This window comes from Brassica oleracea, chromosome C4, assembly GCF_000695525.1.
Source record: "Brassica oleracea var. oleracea cultivar TO1000 chromosome C4, BOL, whole genome shotgun sequence".
Classification (NCBI taxonomy): domain Eukaryota; kingdom Viridiplantae; phylum Streptophyta; class Magnoliopsida; order Brassicales; family Brassicaceae; genus Brassica; species Brassica oleracea.
In genome coordinates, this window is record NC_027751.1 from 43372815 (window position 1) to 43393312 (window position 20498).

A 20498-nucleotide genomic window follows, 5' to 3' on the forward strand; every position below is an offset into this window, starting at 1 on the left:
TTTAAATCAAATTATATTACATATTGGCCATCTATCGGTTCAATCGATTTAGTTTCGGGTTTTCATGATTTTTTAAATATGGATATTTTTTAAAACCTAAATTGAATTATCGAACCACCGGATTAATCGGTTTGACCGTGGGTTCGGATCAAATTTAAAAACACTGATTTAAATGAAAAAATATTTTAAATACAAAAATTCTTAAAAATTAATAAAATATTTATTAAGATATAGAATTTGTCATCATAAAATATTCAGCTCTTGCAAAACACGGATCAAAATCTGGCTTACATTATTTTCAAATTATCATCCCGCCCGTAGGGCGGACCGGTCCTAGTTAGTTAATATAAATGTCTTTTAACCCTTTAATAAAATTTATTTTAGTGATTTTCTTATTTAATAGCTATTTTTGTGAAAATAAACTAAAAGCAGTAATTCTAAATAATTTGTATTAATTTTATCAACACCACTAAAACAATGAATTAAAGTATTGGGGATGACATGATTCACGTCTACACGGATTGTCGGATCTCACCGGTTGGTGATACATAATATATGCAGCAAATTAGAGAAAATAAGAGATACTCCGATTTGCTTCCTCGGCTATCAATGGCGCTAAACGTGATCGAGAAGGTACAAGTCAGCCCTGCTACCAGATCGTCTGATGACTCAGTCAACTCCTTCAGTCTCTCTCTGAACTTCTTCAAGTTACGCTATATAAAACAACATCCTATAGACTCACCGACTCATTAGGCCTGTTCGTTTATTAAACGCGCTGCGTCAACACTAGCGGCTGAGTTTAAAGGGAAAATGAGAGAACTTAAGAGCAAGTCCATTGTGGGTTGGTTCCTAAAGGAGGTTTCAAACAAAATGAAAAAAAAAAAAATGAAAAAAGCCAAAAAAAAGAAGAACCGCCTCTTAAATGGGATTTTCTGGGATTGGTAAGAGACCCTAACGTGGCAGTTTTCTATTTGACCTCTCCATAATGTCTCTCTCTCTCTCTCTCTCCTTTGCCTTCCTCCTCCGTTCTCGAATCCCATCAGAAGAAAAGAAGGCTTGAAGAAAATAGCAACAATCAATCCGATTCCTCTCTCGAATCTCATCAATCCGCCTCCTCTCTCGAATCTCATTAATCCGCCTCCTCTCTCGAATCTCTTTCTTTGACTCGACGGGGCAGCTGTGGAAGGAGCAGACGCTCGCCGGGAAGCCTGCTGGGTTCTTCGTGAGTACAAGGACTCAGGGAGGTGGACAAGAGACCATTGCGTAAGCTAACTCTGTTATTTCTATCTGAAAGTAAAGTAGTTGACTTTGGAGTACAAGTGTTTAGTTCTTGTCATCAAAGTTTTGTCTTTTGATTTTTGATTGAGGCATTGTCTGAAATTAATGCGAAAGTACATAAAGACATGAACTTTATGTTTTACCTGAAAAGTTTGTTGTGTTCAGGACAATTGAGTTTATAGTCTATGGTGGAATCTTAATAAAGGTTTTAGTTTTAGAACTCAGTTGGATCTGATCACCATTGAGTACACTGATCTCTATGTTGGTAGGATAAGACTGTAAAAATGAAAAATTTTATTAGATTTGATCCTGTAAAAATGAACTTTATAAGAATTGATTCTAACTTTCTCAGCACCACAGTTGCTAAATTTCTAGACATGAGAGTGTTGCTTCCTGTAAATTGCATATCTGCGATAGATTCTTTAATGTTCTTTCTCAGGTGATTTACTCCTAACTTCTATGGAATCTATACCCTTCTTTTTTTTGTCAATAGGCTTCTGTGATAGTTTGATTCCTTTACACAATATTTTTGTAATATTGTCTAGTACTGATGATCTAACAAAGCAATACAGAGAAGCATAACAATGTGAGGTATTACATCACATGGCTTTTGTAGATCTTAACAAGTGTACAATTAGATGGTCCTATATTTTGCTATTTTGTAGTGTCAATCTCTGAAACATATGATGTGTTTGTTTTGCAGATGGACAGCAATCACACAGCTGGTGCATCACGGGATGCTAATCGTCCCCATAGTCTACACGTTTGGAGCAGGAATGTTCAAAATGGACTCGATCCATGGAGGCTCGTGTGTTCGCTGGTGATGGCTCAAGAGAAGCTAGGGAGACAGAGTTGGCTCTTGCTGAACATCAAGGAAACTACATGGCTTCAATTGTCAAGAGACTTGCACAACCCTGAGAAGAAATACAAAAGACAACCTTGGTGGCTTCTTTATTTTCTTTCTCGTTTTATTCAATTCTATCCATTTTTTTCTGAGTGTTTTTGAGTTTTGCCTTTATCGGAAGAACATTGAACCAATCATAAGGTTCTTACGGTAATGGTCGTGTGTACATGCTTCTTCTTATTACTATTTTCTCTTTGATTGTTCTCCTCCACAAATGTGAATTCCTGTCGTATAAAAAAAGGTTTATTGTGTGTTTTTTATTTGAGCTTTTGAATCCGAATCATACAGATTCTTTACCTTAGTTTCCAACTAGACATCCACAAAATAAAAGGCTCATGTTTTTTATCATGTATCATTCTACATGATAAGTTTGATGTATCGGTTTTCGCACATGAGCATTCAGAATTGTGTTCGTGATAATACAATACATCAACAATTGAAAACGGATTTGGTTGAGAATATATACAAAAATTTGAAACAAATGAAGATTTTAACTAATCGGCTTTTCTCGTTTACGATATGTATTTGTATTTTTAATATGCTTTTATGTCATTATTAATAAAAATAATATGTTTCATTTTCTTTCAAATCATTTCACTTAAAAAAAAATTAAGTTTTAAGAACCTCAATGAGGTTCTTCCAATGGAGGATGAAAAAATTAAATAGACAAACATGGGTTCTAAAGTTTTCAAATCATAAAATTAACCACTAATTTAATTTTAAGAATCCTTTAGGGTCTCTAACCAATGGAGATGGTCTAACAAAGAGAGAAAAGAAAGAATGGAAGAGCATCCATGTTTTTCATTCGCATGGAAGAAAAAGAAAAGATAAACAGTGACGCTAGTTATTTCAGCGGCACAAATATCACCGGATTCCATCGATCATTCTAACTCGCATTCTCTTTTTTCCTTCACCAGCGTCAGTGCAGAAGAAAATTACAAACAAATTTCAGCCGCTAGTGTTGACGCAGGGCGTTTAGTAAACGAACAGGCCTAGTATCATCCGAGACATTCCACTCTCACATCCTTCCAAAGCTCAAGCTCTCTCTCTCTCCCAAGTCCTCCGCTACTACCTTCCCCTCACCGGCCGCCTCACGTGGAGCCCACAGGACACAAAGCCGTGCGTCACCGTCTCCAAGCACGACACAGTTTCTCTCACGGTCGCGGAGACGGACGCAGACTTCTCCTTTTTATCCGGCGATGGACTACGTCTGGCTACGGACCATCGTCCATTGGTACCCGAGTTGAAAATCTTCGATGACTCGGCAACCTTGCTTTCCGTGCAAGTCACGTTGTTCCCGAAGCAAGGGTTCTGCATGGGCATCGCATCGCACCACTCTGTGAACGACGGTGCAACGTCAGAGATGTTTATTAAATCTTGGGATCATATTTGCAGACTGCAACAACATAGTAACAACGCCGTGTAGTTTCCTCTTCTTCCTGAGAATCTATCTCCAAATTTTGATCGTACGTCAGCGATCAATGTTCCATCCGGACTCGAGTCGAAAATGGTTGAATTTGTGTCATCTGGGGACAAGTTTAAAACCCTGAAGCCAACTCCCAGCGAGTTAAGCCCCGATGTTGTCCGTACCACTGTTGAGTTGACTTGGGAGAACTTAGAGAAACTCCGGGAACGAGTCAAGATCGAATCAGCTCGCTCTCGGCCCCTCGAGCTTCACTCAACCTTTTTTTTTTTTTTTTTTTACCACATGGAAACCTTTCTTCAATTCTCAGTAGTTTTTAAGAGTCGGGCTAGTCGTTGTGTAGATGGGAGGAGTTTCGCCTTCTGCATCTGTTAATATACCAAGTTGCATGTTTCCTAAGTCCCATGCCGATGAGAACTTTGAGACTTGTGAGCATTATACATGTTATGACAAATAAAAAGACCATCCACATCACTCTCCATGGGAGTGGACTACAAGGCAAGTGTGCTGCATATACTGGAGTCAGTACTCTGATCACCTGAAGCCTCAGAAAAAAACACACTTATTTTTTTGACTAATCACAAGCAAATGCTTCATAAGTTTCTTGGCCAAAAGGGAAGAAGAATATACCACACAAGCGGGTGCAATGGGTACGAATGTGAGATTTGTCTTTCTATCTTCTGGGCGGATGTTCAAAGTCTGACAAAGAGGATTACCATAAAAAGATAAATAGGTGTTTCTAACGCAACACTCAATACAGCAATAGAATTTATAGGGCCAATGTAACAGCAAGATAGATAAAGAAGGTTATATCATCAGTACCTGCTCGCAGAGAGCTTGAAGAAACTCAGAGTACGCTATAGGTCTGATGCCATTGAACTTGGCAAGAAATGAATGCTTGATGATGTCTATCATCATCTCACAGAAGAAGACCATAGTAGCATTCTGCAGAGTCCATGTAAAATTAATTAAGAGCAACCTGTATAGAGACTCGTGTGTAATTTATCAGTACTTACGTAGATAAAGTTTCCAAGCCATGGACCTTCAGCTTCGAGAATGTTTTGAGCCAAAACAGACACCAGGAAGGCTGATATGTGGAATCTCTCTATTGCATCTGGTAGAGAAATAGTAAAACAACCAGATCATACCAGTTAATAGCTTGAATGAGAGTCCCAAAGGGATGTTCAAAGCTGTATTGGGCACATAATTGTTAGATACAAAATTCCACGAAAGGGAATGGAGCAAAAGCTTACCTGCATATACTAGACCATGAATGTTGTCTTTGCTGAAACGCTTGAAGACACTGCTCTTGATCTCAGCAAAGTTATTTGACACCAGAAGGGCCAACAAGGCATTGTTGTGAGCAACAATACAAGTTGACAACGTAATTGCCTGAGCTAATAGAATGAATGAATGGAGAAGTGAAGAGACAGTCAAGGAGACAAGAGAATAACGATGTGAAAATTAGTCAACAGAAATCAAACTAGCAATCAAGTAATAAGGATATTCGACGCAACCATAGTTAATGCCAGGTCCGAAACGAATCTCCAAGTACAAAATCTCAGTTTCTCAGGAGGGGAAACAGCCAGTCCCGCTGCGGAACTGAACAGAGCCCCAAATACATCTCCACAAAAGCTTTGACAGAGTCTATCAAATATCTGAAACACAATATCTGTATTAGTACCAATTGGATAGAGAAGGACTGAAGGAACAAGCCGGACAGAAGCTGAATGGATATGAAGGGGGTTTACGTTACCTCTAAGATATTATAAACCACATATAGTTTTATGGTACTTTGACCACGAATCATATGGTAAATTAAGCTGATATCTGTCAAAATAAAACAAATTAGAGAACTGTTTGAGAATCCCTTTCCACATCACTTTGATGAGCTGAACAGAAAAGTCCATTCTGATAATGATAAGTGACAAAGTATGCAAACCATGGTATCACTACACCTGTTTTTTATAGATTAAACTTAAAATATATAACAAGTTTATGCAAATCAAGAAGATTATACTGCACCTGTTCTGCCAAGAAGAATGGTACCAGAAGCCAAAACAAGAAAACAAGCAAGATCAGACAGCTCCGATGAGGAAGGCCTCCTGAGCTGCCTGCCACGAATGCTACTAAGTTACTTCCTCACAAAATTATATATATCAAGGAATGTAGAAAGTGACTCACCTGTTCTTAAAAGCATCCCAGAATGTCAGCAGGACTCTTATTGGCATGACAGTCAACAATGACAGAAATGAGTTGACGCAGACAAAAAAGCCAGTGTGTAGAAGCTGCATTAAAATTCTTAAATATGTGAATAACACAGGTAGCTAAACCAAGAACGTTCACACTCTGAGATAAAGAAGAGAGCCAGTGTTTGTTTTCACCACTTCGCATCGCCAAGGCAAGCGGAAGATCATATCATATATCCTCTCCCGTTCAACATCATTCCCAGAAGCAACTGTGCTCCGTAACGAGACCCCACCATAAATCTCCCCCGTAAAGTACTTCATAGGTGACCTCGTCTCAGCACTAAGAACTGATGGCAATCATCATTGTAAGGAAACAATAGATGTAAACCAATAAAAACGATAAAAGACTGAAACTTACAATCAGGATCATCAGCCATAAGCTGTTTCCAGTCCAGAGAAGATTCAGTGTCAAGCCTCGTCACCACCACATTCCCATTAGTCTCACTTCTCGGAAACTGATTCTGCACTTCCTCAAACGGTAAATTCTCAGAGGAGCTTACCTCTTCCACGTATGACTTCTTATCAGAAGCCAAGGTCTCAGAGAATCTCTCATCGTTAGTCGAGTCGATACTACTCCCGTTAACGTTCCTCTGCCTCAGCTTCCCGAAACTGAACCCGTTATGCTGTACAGTCTGCGTCACGACTGTACTTCCACCGCCGCCACCGCCGAAGTAATTCAATCTGTTTTCGAAAATTGATCTTTCACCTTCGTCGCAGGAAGCCCAATTCGAATCCTCCATGGTCGTAAATTGAGGATCGCCATTCTCAGGGATAGTCTCGACTTTGTTGTGCTTCTTCTTCTTCTTCCTGTGTCTCCTTCGCTTAGGCGATGATTCAGCGGAGTCGTTTCCGCTGATCGGATCTGAGCTGGATCGGGGGATCGGAGGAAGTGAATCGTCCTCCAAGGAGCTGAGAATCTCGAAGGAGAGGTTTCTCCCGGTGGACCTAACCGTCATTGTCTTACGTATACGGAAGATGAACAGAGACGCGAAACATATACAAAAAGACCCTAAGAAAGCAGAGAGCGCAGACGCGGTTCTCGGAAACGCCGCTCTGATGCGTGGAAGGCGTCGTACGTTTTGATGCGATTCAAGAGAGTTGATGACGTAGCCTACCAATTATATAGTGACAAGTGTCTCCCTGAAGTCGCTTTCACATGCTTAGGTGTGACAAAAGTGTGATTTCCCATTCCACTATAATCAGATCCCTATGTGTACAGTAGACCTTGATATAGGTCTGACCATTTTGGTTTTGGGTCGATTTAGGATTTTTTTTCCTAAAAATATACTTATATTTTGGGTTATTTATAAAATTCGATTCAATTACTCAGTTCGGATAAAAACGTTAGAAACCGGTTAATACCCAAAAAATTTCGAGTCTAATTTGATTCTAATATATTTTTAATTTTAAAGATATTTTTGTTTACTTTGGACAATTTCTTAGATATTCAAGTTTTTTTTAATTCGTTTTGTTTTGATAAAATATCGAATAATTTAAAATATATCTGGAAAATTTTAAAATTTTAGATATGTCAGCTTAAACATATAATATTTTTATAACTGTTTTTTTAGGTTTTGTATTGTATAAGTTTTTTTTTTTTTGGTAAAAATGTTAAGATTTATTACCGGTTTTCAATTTTTTACAGAAGATTACTGAGACAAACAAGAAACAGAAGAACAGAAAACAAATCTAAACACAAACTCCAACCTAACTTAGCAAGAACTGACCCTAAGTTGTGCATCATAAGCAAAAGTATACATGAAAATCTGAACATTCGCTTGCCACAAAATGAAATCCGCAGTGATAGCGAGAGCTGAACCCGGTAAAATTCGGCTTTGCCCGATGATCAGCTCTTTAAGATCGGATTTTTCAAGAACAGCTTACGACGACATCAAGACTTGTAACCTTCACGGACCGACACCTTCACACCAGACCAAGAACACTTGCCGAGACCAGGTCGAGCTTTATCCGGAAAGGAGCCGCCAAAGCCGCCACAAACCACCGCACCTGCACCAAAAAGACTGAGACAACAAACACCACTTTAAGTCAAAGCGGTCAGGAAGCAGCCTTAGATCAAGCCCCTGAAACTCGCAGACCCAGCACGCGCCGCCACCGAGCAGAGCAACCGTGGTTGACAAATCCAACTAATCGCCTCCTCGCACGCGCCGCCGTTACGGAGAACCCGCAACGGATCTATCCGGTTAGGAACCGATGGCAACTCCAGACGAGCCCCAGAGAGAAGGTCCTTTGTCCTCGCGTATGCTTACGTGTGGACTTGTGCGGTGAAAGCGCGTGGAGGCTACCCGAACAGAAACAGTACGTTTTAGGTATTCAGCAGACTTTAGGGCTCGGTTAGACCCGCCACTTCCTGCTACATACTTTGGGTCATGTGTATTTCCTATAGGTTGGTTCCAATATGAAGCGAGAGCGTTTTTGAAAGATGATGGCTTTGTTAAAGCAGTCGAGATTCTAAGTGATTCAGTCAAAGGTTTAGCTTCGCAAGGGATAGAGTCACTCTTTGAGGACTATGTGGAGGGAACGAAGAAAATTAAACCGGGTGAACAGTTCGGATCGGTGGCTGGGTCAACCCGGTTAGGGATAAATGGGACAGATTTTGGATCATTCTCTATGTTGGGAAGGAGGGATGGTCAGGTGGTGGTGTGGAGATTGGAATGTGCTTGACGAAGAGCGAGATGAATACTTTTCTTTCTTTATTTAAAGATGGCCTAAGCAATTAAGGCTTTAAAAGTGAGGCCTAAGCATCATTAACCCAAAGATCCACTTTGGTTCTCTTAATGATTTTAAGTAATAAATGTTATTTAAGAGACTGTCACAAAAAAAAAAGAAAAAAAAAAAAAGTTATTTAAGAGACTTAGTTAAGAGACACCAACATTTTTGTACTCTAATGGAAGTTTCTTATTTAGAGGTTCTAAAAAAACTTTGGAGAAGATTTATATTTCGGAGGAAAACTTCTCAAAAGCATTCAAGGTGATCACTCTGACCATACAAACAGTTTTTCACTTGGTGCAGATACAATAACAGCCATAACAGAAGGAACAACATTATTCTACTGATAGAGAAGATAGACATTGAACCACATCATCATCACACACAACAGATGGAACTAATAGTAGTTTTAGGGGCTAACCTTGTGAGCCCATCCTGCGATCACATACCTCTCCTCGGTCTTCGTTCTCTCAAAGGAGTTAAGAGAGAACAAAGCGTTCATGTAGCCATGAACATGACGTAAGCCCTCGGGGACAGACCAACTTTTGTAGTGACCGTCATGAGTCTTGAGATGATTCTCCAGAGCTTCAAGCTCATCAAGCAAGCTAAGCAACTCTGACCTACGCATAGATTAGTGGAGGTACCAAGAGCAACAGGCTTCAACTCACGTCCCTCGGTTTCAATCTGAACGTATAACACTAGTTAATGTTCAATACATACAAGTATATGACACAGATGGTCTGAAAATATGTTGAACATCATATTGCCGTAAGATTACCTTCAGAACAGCAAGATCATTGTCTGGATCAAGACCCACAATTTTCCCATACTTTGTAAATCTTGTTCCCATGGCATCAACTAGAGATATCTGCAACAAACCCAAAACCATGATTTGCTTTAAGTCATTTCGTTTGTCTTTGTGTTTCTTTTGCTGCAAATTGATTAAAGAAGATGGAGACCTTACAACGTTGTAATCCACTCTGATTAGTAGCTAACTTGGCAATGACATGGTAATTTGTCACCTACAATTGTACAAGAAATAAGCTTTCTCAGTTTTCCAGGATTCAGACAAGAGACTTGAGGTTTTATCCTCGCCATTGCACCTTTATCTCGCAGCAAATATAACTGATACAACTTGTTCTCTGCAAACCACAAATCAACTAGTAAAATCAGTTTAATACACAGAAGCTTCGAATTCAAAGCATTAGATTGGGTAGTTCCAAGCTCAACAAAACCTAATACATACTACGTATTGACCAGATTCATCTATGCATACGAAGTCAACACATGTGACAACACAACAAAAGAGAGTTAATCTCTGGTCAACAGCTTCGACCAGTAACTTCCGATACATCAGATCCATTATTCCAAATTCTCAATCAAATCAAACAAAATTGCAAATAGATTTCAAAATTACATAATTTTATAAACGTATATTTACAAATGTAGAAAGAAATAATGAAATGACCATTTTCAAAAAAAAAAAAAAGAATAATGAAATGAAATGAACAAAAGTAATCATACTTTAGCCTAACTATAAATCAGAAGAACAATTGTAGTTTCATAGAAATTGTTACAACTCAATATGTTTATTAATAAACAAAAAAATCGAACTGAAATTTTATACCTAGGATTATATGTATAACAAATATAATAATATTTATGATTTAACATATTTTTAAGAGAAAAAGACAAAAATAGCACTAAATCAAGTTTATGTTCCCAAACTAGCACTCAAGGTCAAAAGTCACAAAAATAACACTTAATGTTTTATCAAAAGTCACAAACTTAGGGTTTAGAGTTAAAGGGTGGGGTTTAGGATTTAGGGTTTAGGGTTTAGAGTTTAGGGTTTAGGGTTTAGAGTTGAGAAATGAGGTTTTGGGAATAAGATTTCAAATTTTGAAAAATAAAAAAAATTAAAATTTTCAAAGGATAAACTTAGAAAGGTGCTATTTTGGCCATTTTAGTTTTTGAGTGCTATTTTTGTGATATAAACTTAGAAAGGTGTTATTTTGGAGATTTGACCTATTTTTAACTTAATTTATATATTTATTATAAAACTATAAAAATGAAATATTAATTAATACTATAATATAGTTATTTTATAAATATTCATATATGTGCTTAACTTTTTAGAATTTCCAGGTTATATTTGCTAATGCAGCTCTAATTCCACATACACATTTTCTTTTGTTTTCTATTTTTCCCTAAAACATATGTAAATTATTATATATTTACAACTCTTTTTTTTTTTTGTCACTGATATATTTTACAACTGTATATTTACAACTCTAAAAGAATGAAAAGTATAACTAAAGATAAATCAAATATTTCATTATCATAGTTTTTATAAGTATTTATAAAACGGAAAATCACCTAGTTTTACGGTTGAACCTGTATGTACGTTTTGTGAAGCAGATACTACTGCAAGAGAACATATTTGGTCTCGTCTTGCCTAGTGAATTTGATAAAACCACACAAACTCGCTCAGTGTATTTTTGGATACAAGGAATAGTTTGTGTAATCTATAAGTAGACAGCGGACCCAAAGTAACATAAACCATTATCTCAAACATAAAAGGAAAGTTTAAACTAAAAACGTCAAGCACAAACATTAAGAAATCCTCTGAAAAACCAAAAAAAAAAAAGAGAGGAGGGAAGCATGTATTGTATAACAGGTGGAATCTATCCATAAACATCATCAACTCTTTGGGGATGCCTTAGGCGGTCCAGCAGGTGGAGCAGTCTGCGAAGCCGGCGTACCACCACCACCACCAGGAGCAGTAGTTCCAGCAGATCCATCAGAAGAGTAACCGCCAGCAGTAGGAGGTTGTGCGTATCCTCCATAAGACCCATATCCCTGAGGTGCTTGACCATACCCATATGCCGGAGGCTGTCCATAACCCGATGCAGCTGGTTGTGCATACCCATAGCTTCCAGGAGCACCAGGAGACTGCTGGTTCTGAGCATAAGCCGGTGGTTTCCCAGCCTGTGGTGGTGCTCCATATCCAGAACTGTACGCCGTTGGTGGCTGGCTGCTGTAACCAGCTTGAGAAGTCGGAGCAGCTCCATACCCTGCTTGACCAGTGCTACCTTGAGTAGGCTCTTCACCAGTTGGAGCCGACGATGCCGGAGCGGCTTGAGATGTATCTTCCTCTTGACCCGGGTTAGCGGTGCTGCCGTAACCACCCTGTTGCTGGTCATACCCAGCTTGGCCATATCCTGATTGCTGCGAAGCATTATAACCTCCATACCCATCTTGCTGGTATCCCTGACCAGCTTGGCCATAACCAGAAGCATTCTGGTAGTAACTGTACGGATCTGTTGGTGGAGCTGAGCTTCCACCACTGTTTGGTGCCTGTGACTGTTGCTGACCGTAATAATCATAATCACCTTGTTGAGGGTAGCCAGCTGAAGTTTGTTGAGGGTAACTTCCGTAAGGTGACTGACCATACTGAGGTGGACCCGGATATGCTCCCTGTTGCATGTAACCATAACCAGCTTGTTGTGCTGGCGGACCACTAGGTGGTGCCCAGCTTGATGGTGGGCGGGCTTGATAACCCTGTTGTTGATAGCCTCCACCCATTGATGAGTTTCTCATACGGTTCTGCATAAAATAATAAAATGGAATAATCATATATAACTTTAGGGAAGAAAAAAAAGAGAGGCAACAATACAGCATAAAAACACATAAACACAAATGCAGAGACAGATAAACGGATAAAAATACAAGATAAAGAGAGGACTACACAGTTGTCATATACCAATATCTGTACATACAGGATCAACCAAGATCATATCATACTCTAGAAGGGTATGGTGATGCCTACATACCGTACTGATTGGTGAATTTATTGGGTTTACTCCTGCAGAAGCCCATCCCTTTCCCTATCCGAGGTAAAATAGGTGCAAGAGAAACCACAAATACTATACAAGCTTTTGCAGATAAACGCAACATAAGGCAAAATTTGCATAGCAAGATAATCTAACACAGACTAAAGAGTTTTGTTTCAACAATAAAATACTCATGGGAACATATTAGCAGAGTCTATGGGATGGGTATGATCTCTCTGTAGTACATTATAGCTAGATGGTTCTACTAAAAACAAATCCAGGAAGAGTAGAGGCAAGCAGAATACAAACAATTCTAGGTTAGTAAAATATTTGACAAAAGAAAATGGCTAATAGGTCTTCAAAGGTTAGTCGCCCACCTTTGGTGATAACCTGATGACTGTAACAAGAAGTTACCGCTGAACGGAACTGATAGTTGATAAAAGGGAGTTGGCGCAGTGTAACAAAAAGAATATAACATATATTATACAAACCCAAAATCCAAAAAATTATCAGATAGATAACTATTTTATAAATACTATCACAGCAGGTCAGACTGAAACTGTCCAGCAACCTCACAGTGTGTCTGCATATACTCCATAACATAGACAACAGAATTCTCCGTTACGAAAATATCATTTGAAAAGAGAATGCAGAGAGTATAAATCTCTTAGAAACAATGGAATTTAGAAAGGACGATGCTACGCATATTGTACATTTGGATTCTTAAAATTTAAATTGAAAAGTGTATGCAAGAAAAGGGCGATAAAAAATTGTCAAAAGAAAGATAGTAACAGTGGTAAGAAATTAGTGAAGGAAGGTACTGGAAAACAATGAACAGGGGAAGAAGCAACATATAATCGCTTACAACTCCAGTAACAAGATGAATTATCATTTTGCAAGTCAAGAAAATCACAAGATTGTGAACGTTCCCCTGCAAATAAGCGGAAGAGAAGAACTACGGACTTTATAGTAGATGCAGTTATCATGAAATGGAGGCATAAGAAGAATATGAGAACAACGAGTACTTTAGCTGTTGATACATTTACTACGTAACACTAGTCTAAACTATATCACCCATCACCTAGATTAATATCCCATGCTTAACATTTACGGATTAAGGAATATGCTAGATAATCCTAAAACTGATGACAAATAAATTATGCAAGCACAACACAATATGTAGAAAAATAGACACTGCAGAAGCCAGACACAGTCCATAGCAAACAAAACAATCAAACATACCTCGCCACTGAGGATTTCATTAACTAATTGTTTAGCATGTTCAATCTGATCGGTGGTCCCATCAATCTGCAAAGTTCTTTCTGGAGTAGGGTCTCCAGGGGGCAAATGCAAAGGAATAACCTGCAAAACAATTACAAACAGATTTAACTAACACTTCACCTCCAGAATACAACACATAAGCTTGCTTATCTGTGGTAGTTTCACAAACCTGAATACGAGCTCCAGTATTAGCTTGCATAGACTTGATTGTCTCACCTCCTTTACCAATCACCAAACCAACCTAGAGTAGTTCGTGGGGTTACATAACAAGACACACCTGACAATAAATATCTCAATCTCCAGAGCACTATCTACCTTGTTATTAGGAATCTTCATAACAAACTGATCAGCTCCCGGCTGTCCACCCATCCTACGAGAGCTGCCTCCACCTGAACCAGCTCCGCCACCTGTCTCAGCCTGAAAAACCAAAATTTAACCATTAGTAATCACTTTTCGATCACAATGATAAACAAGTAGTAGTAGTCATACATCTTGAAGGACTTCATTGATCAGCTCCTCAGCCCTAGAGATCTGATCCGGGGTGCCAGTAAGGTCAACAGTCCTGGTAGGAGCATTAGGGTCAGCATCCATATCTCTGGTAACCTGAATCTTGGCTCCAGACTGAAGCTGAAGAGACTTAATCGTCTCTCCACCTTTACCAATAATAACTCCAACTCTCATATTCGGGATATCAATCTTCTTCGTAGTCGCCGTGAAGCTACCGTACGAAACAGGTATCGAAGACGTGTTCGACATCTGCCTCCCCTCTGAAAACCAAAGATCAGATCACAAAATCAATCCAATTAGAGAGAGATAGGGATGAGAGGAAGATTGTTTCAACGTACCAGAAGAGTACGAAGAGCTAAACCCTTTGTCGCCGCCGTAATCGTAAGAAGAGGCGTTATCGACACGGGGACGCTTCGCGTCGGCGCTGTTGAGGAGACGAGCGGCGATCTCTTGCGCCTTCTGTTTGGCGATCTGGATCTCATCCATAGGAGGAGGGACGCTGTTGTAGGAAGACGGCGGGGGGACGGCGGAGGGATCGGGAGAAGCGGATGGGATCGGACCGGAGGAGAAGCCGGTGGGTCGTCGAGTCGACGGAGGAGGAAGAGGAGGAGCGGTTTGCTCTTCGTATTTGCGCTTGTTGGAGTATTGAGATTCGTCGGCCATGGTTGACGATAGAAACCCTAAGAGGCGGAGATAAGGAGAAGGAAAGAGTGATGAGGTCTTAAAAATACACACGCGATTATATATATACTAGTTGACGACAAACCTTGGCATATTACACACTCAGATATTTTACCTCTTTCAAAATAATAAAATTGTTTTTTTTTTCCTAATAAAATAGAGTCGGATATTGATATATCATGATTTTTATAAATTTTTGACCATGTTATAAACCATGTTTTAAGGTTTTTAATATATGTTTTGAATCTTTTATGAGTTATCGTACCTTCAAATACATGTTAGACAAAACTAAAGATTCAAAAGCAATTTAAAACATAAAAAAAATTGGAGCTGAAAACATTCGAGGGTCTGATCGGTAAGGATTTTCGTTTAAGGCTTTGGTTTTAGAACTATGGCCGTAGAGAATTTGGCTGTTAAGACTTTGGCTATTAGTTTAAGTTTTATTAAAATAAAATTGGTAGTTAAATTTATAGAAGTTTGGAATAATATTTAAAATATTTTATTTAAAAGGTAAAATTATGATACTATTAAAAGTTTAAATATATATGATTGTAAAAGTAATACAATATGGATCTCAAATGAACAAGAAAAAAAATTTAATGATTAATTTGTCAATCTTAAATTTTAATAAAATTGTTACAAATGGGAGGAATGGGATCTTATCTAGGTTTACCAGAAAATCTTGGGGGGTTCCTAGATAGAAGTTTTTAGCTTTGTGCAAGATCGGCTAAACAACAGGGTCAATGGTTGGATGTTTAGGTTTTTCACAAAACGAGGAAAAGAAGTGATCATTAAATCAGTAGTTACGGCATTACCAAATCATGTGATGTCTTGCTATCGATTACCTAAGACAACAAATAAGAAACTGAAGAGTGATGTAGCTCAATTCTGGTGGAGTCCAGGGGGAAGTACAAGAGGTATGAACTGGAAATCATGGGATAAAGTATGCATAAATAAGGATGAAGGAGGGCTGGGATTCAAAGACATAACTGATTTTAATACAAGGATGCTTGGTAAACAGTTATGGCGTCTCATAGAAAAGCCAAATACTCTATTTTCTCGAGTTTTTAAAGGTCGGTATTACAGGAATGCCTCACCCCTATAACCGATTCGTTCGTACTCTCCGTAATATGGCTGGCGGAGTATCGTATCTGCTAGATCTCTAGTAAGCAAATGACTAATCAAACGGGTTGGATCAGGATCATCTATATATGTATGGAATGATCCATGGTTCCCAACCACTCGCCCGAGACCAGCTAACAAAAATCAACATAATTATTATCCAGACCTCACAGTGGATTCACTCATTGATTCTACTTCGCGAACTTGGAATTCGCAGGCACTCCGGACTTTGGTGGACCCTTAGGATGTGATAATTATAGAAAGTATACCACTGAGCAGAACCCAGATGGTAGATAGAAATGAATGGCATTTCACAAATAATGGGAAATAGACGGTCAAATCAGGATATCAGGTAGAACGGGTTTATCCAGACAAGGCAAAACCACCATTAATATTTGGACCTACGGTTGATGTTTTGAAGGAGTTTTGTTAGAAAATACGGTGTCCACCAAAGATGAAACATTTTCTATGGCAATTGGTGACAGGGTATATAGCAGTCAAGAAGAATCTGCAAGCGCGTGGGATACATGGGGATATATGTTGTGCAAGATGCGGAGCTGATGAGGAATCAATAAACCATGTGTTTTTTGAATGTCCTCCAGCACTTCAGGTTGGACACTCTCAAAGATACCATCGAATCCAGCTATTTTCCCCAACAAGCTCTCTCTTTACAAATATGGATCATCTATTCTGGAGAGTTTTTCTGCAGATGGAGGATCATCAATTTGCATAGATATTATGGTACATCTGGAAATGAAGGAATAATAAAGTTTTTAGTAATCTGGATATAGACCCTAGAGACACACTCAATTTGGCAGAAACATAATCAATACTTTGGGCAGAGGCACAAGTATTGAATGAACAGAGGAGAGTACCACAAGTTGAGATTACGATTTTACCGTCAATTCCAGGAAGATGGTGTTTTACAGATGGTTCCTGGAAGGAGAACGATATATTTTCATGACAAGGTTGATTCAGTACTTTAGAAGGTTTTAATGGGCTGATGGGGGCGAGGAATGTTCGGGCTAGCCTCTCTCCTCTACATGCGGAGATGGAAGCGCTACTATGGGCAATGAAATGTATGAGAAACATACGGCAATTTCAGGTTACGTTTGCAACAGATTGTTCTCAATTGGTAAATATGGTTTCGGAACCAGAGGAATGACCAGCTTTTGCAAATTATTTGGAAGATATTAAAGTCCTGAAATAAAGTTTCCTTCGATCAGAGATTATCTATGTACCAAAGACGCAAAACACAAAGGCGGATAGCCTAGCACGCAGTGTTAGGAAGCAACCGTCTTTTGTCGTTCACATGGATCAAGATCTACCGAGTTGGTTCGCAGAGTCAATATGAGTCTGTATAAGTTGATGACAAAAAAAAAATTAGATAAATGATTTAGTTACAAAGGGAAAAAGAAAATAGTGAAAAAATAAAAAGAAATTGCAAAAGTCGCGTATTGTTGGCTTTAGAAAAAACAACAAAAAAAAGAAATTTATAATAACTTTAGAGACTTTAAAATGATTAATTTAAAAAAAAAATCTTATTAGTAAAAAAAAGCTTTAAAGACTTTCTAATCCTACAAATTCTTCAAATCAAATTCTTAACAGCTATCGGATCCTGAATCGATCTATGGTGTCGATGGACACCTACCACTTGGTGGATACCGATCATAGACATCACTTTCGTCAATGAGTTTTTAGTAAGTTTCAAGAATGAAAATTTTCTCAAAAAATTCATTATTTGCAGCTAAATCATTTTAAGACAGAGATCATTTAGTAATTCATTATTTATATTGAGATAACTTTTGGAGATAGAGGTCAGAACGCATAAATTCATGTTTTTTATTGATTTTTAATACAATTTATTCAGAGTATAATTTATGTTTTCAGTATCATATATGAGTAATTCACTTGTTAGATTTAAGATTTTTCTAAGGTTGGTGAACTATTAGATGGATAGAATTGTCAGAGAGTAATCTTATATTACTCATCTGAATTAAGCTTAATGTATTTAGATTGATAACATGAAATTTAGATTTTGGATAACTAATAAACACGAAAGTGTTATTGATTGTCTTACTTAGCTTTGAACAAAATATCTATATGCAGTAACATTTGGTTTAGGAACTTCTTAAACTTATAAAACTTGTTCTTAGTGCTTGTTTGAACTATTGAATTCGCAAAGAGATTTGGAATTCTATGATTTATATATACATAATCTCTTCAACAAAAGTTTATTGATTTGAATACTATTATTTGAGTTTAAAAGTTGTTCTTCATAAATCATTGGCAATTTACATGGTATGTAAATCTGATTTACATGCGAAGTTTTCTAAGTCTAACGTTTTTTTCTGATCAGTTGAGGTACATGTTAGTTTAATTCCTCCCGTTTGGCTATCCGAATCAGTTAGTTAGTTTCATGCTGACAAAAAAAAATGTTAAAAAAAAAATCTAAAGTCAGATATGTGCACATACTTTTGTTTCTATTAATTTTATGTAAATTAAAATGTATGTATGAAACTATTTGATGTGTTGTTTAAAGATCGATGTTATATACTATAACTTAGTTTTGATTTTAAATTTGTTTTATTTTAGAATTTCAAGTTTAATAGGTTAGATATTTTTCGGCATGCACGTCAAACTACCATTATGAAAACATATGTGTTCAATGTCATTATAATTGTATTGAAATTTTTATAAGTTATTTGATATAAGTTTGTATGCATTAGATTGATTTAGAATATTATGTATGTTTTACGAAATAGTAATATTCATATATTTTTAATTTTAATCGTTTTATACTTTTGATGTTTAAGTATTTGTATTTTTTGATGTCCATGAAACTTATGTATCTTAGGCACAACCTCACATAAGTCTGAAATGAGCTTTTAGAAATTTAAATATCTCGTATCAAGTGTGATTTGAACCCAAACACACAAAAACACAACAGCTTGCACTATCACTAAGCTACCAACACCTTTTTTTAAGGGAAATTAGGCCGTATAGCTAAGAAACAAACAATATTTAGCTCTATAGCCAAATGTCCTATCATACATCGATATAGAGTGGATTTTATATAATATTACCTTGCTAGCCTTAAACGCAACTGGCGCAACCTGCAGTTAAGAAAATAATTATAAATTACCCAACCAAGCAAAAATTACGCGTGGTCATCAGGAAGTCACACATCTCCCAAAAGTAACTTCTTCGTCACTTTCTGAGAAGGTGAAAAGTTTCCGGCCGATATTTGTTGAATCGCGAAATCAAGCAGCAGATTCCGCCATATATTGCTCTTTCATCCAGCGCGGAGAAGAGCTGTATACATGTTTCAGTCTTGTTCTTTGTTCTTTGTTGAATAGAAATGTTCATGTAGAATGAAAATGCATGTTACTTGTATTTCGAAATTTGGGTTTAATTTATGAAAGATTGCGGTTGAGATTGGATAAAGGCTTATATTCCATTATCAACCAAGCAAAAATTACGGCTGATGCTTGAAAGAAATGGTTCAATCTTGTTCTTTGTTGTTTCATGTTCTATTTATATGAGTTTTGTAACAATGTATACATGTGTTTTATTTTAGTCTGTATATGATTTTGTAAAGAGAAAATAATATATTGAACGTAAATGGAACATAATTTATTATGACATCAAATAAAACAGAATACAGTATGATAATGGAAATGCTCATGTAGAAAGGAAATGCATGTTACTTGTATTTCGAAATTTGGGTTTAATTTATGAAAGATTGAGGTTGAGATTGGATAAAGGGTTATATTCCATGTAGAGTTTAGTGATTAGTGGCTAGGGTTTAGTTTATGAAAGATTGGGGTTGACATTGGATTAAGATTTATATTTCCATGTATGGTTTAGTTTATGTATGGTTGGGGTTGACATTGTGACAAGCATTACCATCTTCCATGAAGGCATAACCATATTAACATTTGAGAAATATGTTAAGATGATTTTTAGATTGTAACTATATTTTCAGATTTTCTATTCTATATGTCTCATGTAGAATGGTAATGCTTTATATACTTTTAATATTTGGGTTTATGGTTTATATTTGGGTTTAGGGTTTAGTGATTAAAGTTTAGGGTATAGTATTTTGTAGGTGGAGGGGGTAAGGATGGAGTTAGTATTAACTTCTTCGATGATATCATAGACATTTCATATTTTCACTAATATGTATTATGTTATTTATATAGTTCCATTCAATTTAGGTTGAGGGTTTATATTTGGGTTTAGGGTTTATATTTGAGTTTAGGGTATAATGATTATGGTTTAAGGTTAAGTATTTAGCGGTTTATGGTGGGGTTATTATATGGTTTATTATTGAGGGGCTGGGATGGGATTGATGTTATATACTATTTTGGTTGGAGGTGGGTTAAGGTTGAGTACAAATGCATTAGTTCAGAAGAATAGTCTCCATTCCATTTTATAAATAGAATAATAGTTCAAATTTTATATATTTTTATTTTATTTTATTTAAAAAA

General features: G+C 37.3%; 2 protein-coding genes and 2 pseudogenes across 2 annotated transcripts; 2 read left to right on the forward strand and 2 right to left on the reverse strand.

The window, feature by feature from the left end:
* The first annotated feature begins 544 nt into the window (after positions 1-544).
* Positions 545-8592, forward strand: LOC106338963 (annotated as a pseudogene).
* On the forward strand, positions 811-2442 carry LOC106337777 (annotated as a pseudogene).
* Positions 3893-6947, reverse strand: LOC106341785 (protein POLLEN DEFECTIVE IN GUIDANCE 1-like). Its single transcript, XM_013780503.1, has 11 exons — positions 6213-6947; positions 5990-6141; positions 5790-5893; positions 5631-5719; positions 5362-5435; positions 5113-5263; positions 4859-5026; positions 4622-4719; positions 4428-4550; positions 4236-4304; positions 3893-4143 (listed from the first exon to the last, which is right to left on the reverse strand). The coding sequence occupies exons 1-11, from the start codon at positions 6808-6810 to the stop codon at positions 3934-3936; spliced, it is 1836 nt and encodes a 611-aa protein (XP_013635957.1). The 5' UTR covers positions 6811-6947; the 3' UTR covers positions 3893-3933.
* Positions 8593-11084: 2492 nt separating the features above from the next.
* LOC106341786 (far upstream element-binding protein 1-like) lies at positions 11085-14923 on the reverse strand. Its single transcript, XM_013780504.1, has 6 exons — positions 14541-14923; positions 14185-14462; positions 14011-14112; positions 13865-13936; positions 13657-13776; positions 11085-12187 (listed from the first exon to the last, which is right to left on the reverse strand). Exons 1-6 carry the CDS (start codon positions 14863-14865, stop codon positions 11282-11284), a joined length of 1803 nt encoding a protein of 600 aa, XP_013635958.1. The 5' UTR covers positions 14866-14923; the 3' UTR covers positions 11085-11281.
* Between the last annotated feature and the right edge of the window lie 5575 nt (positions 14924-20498).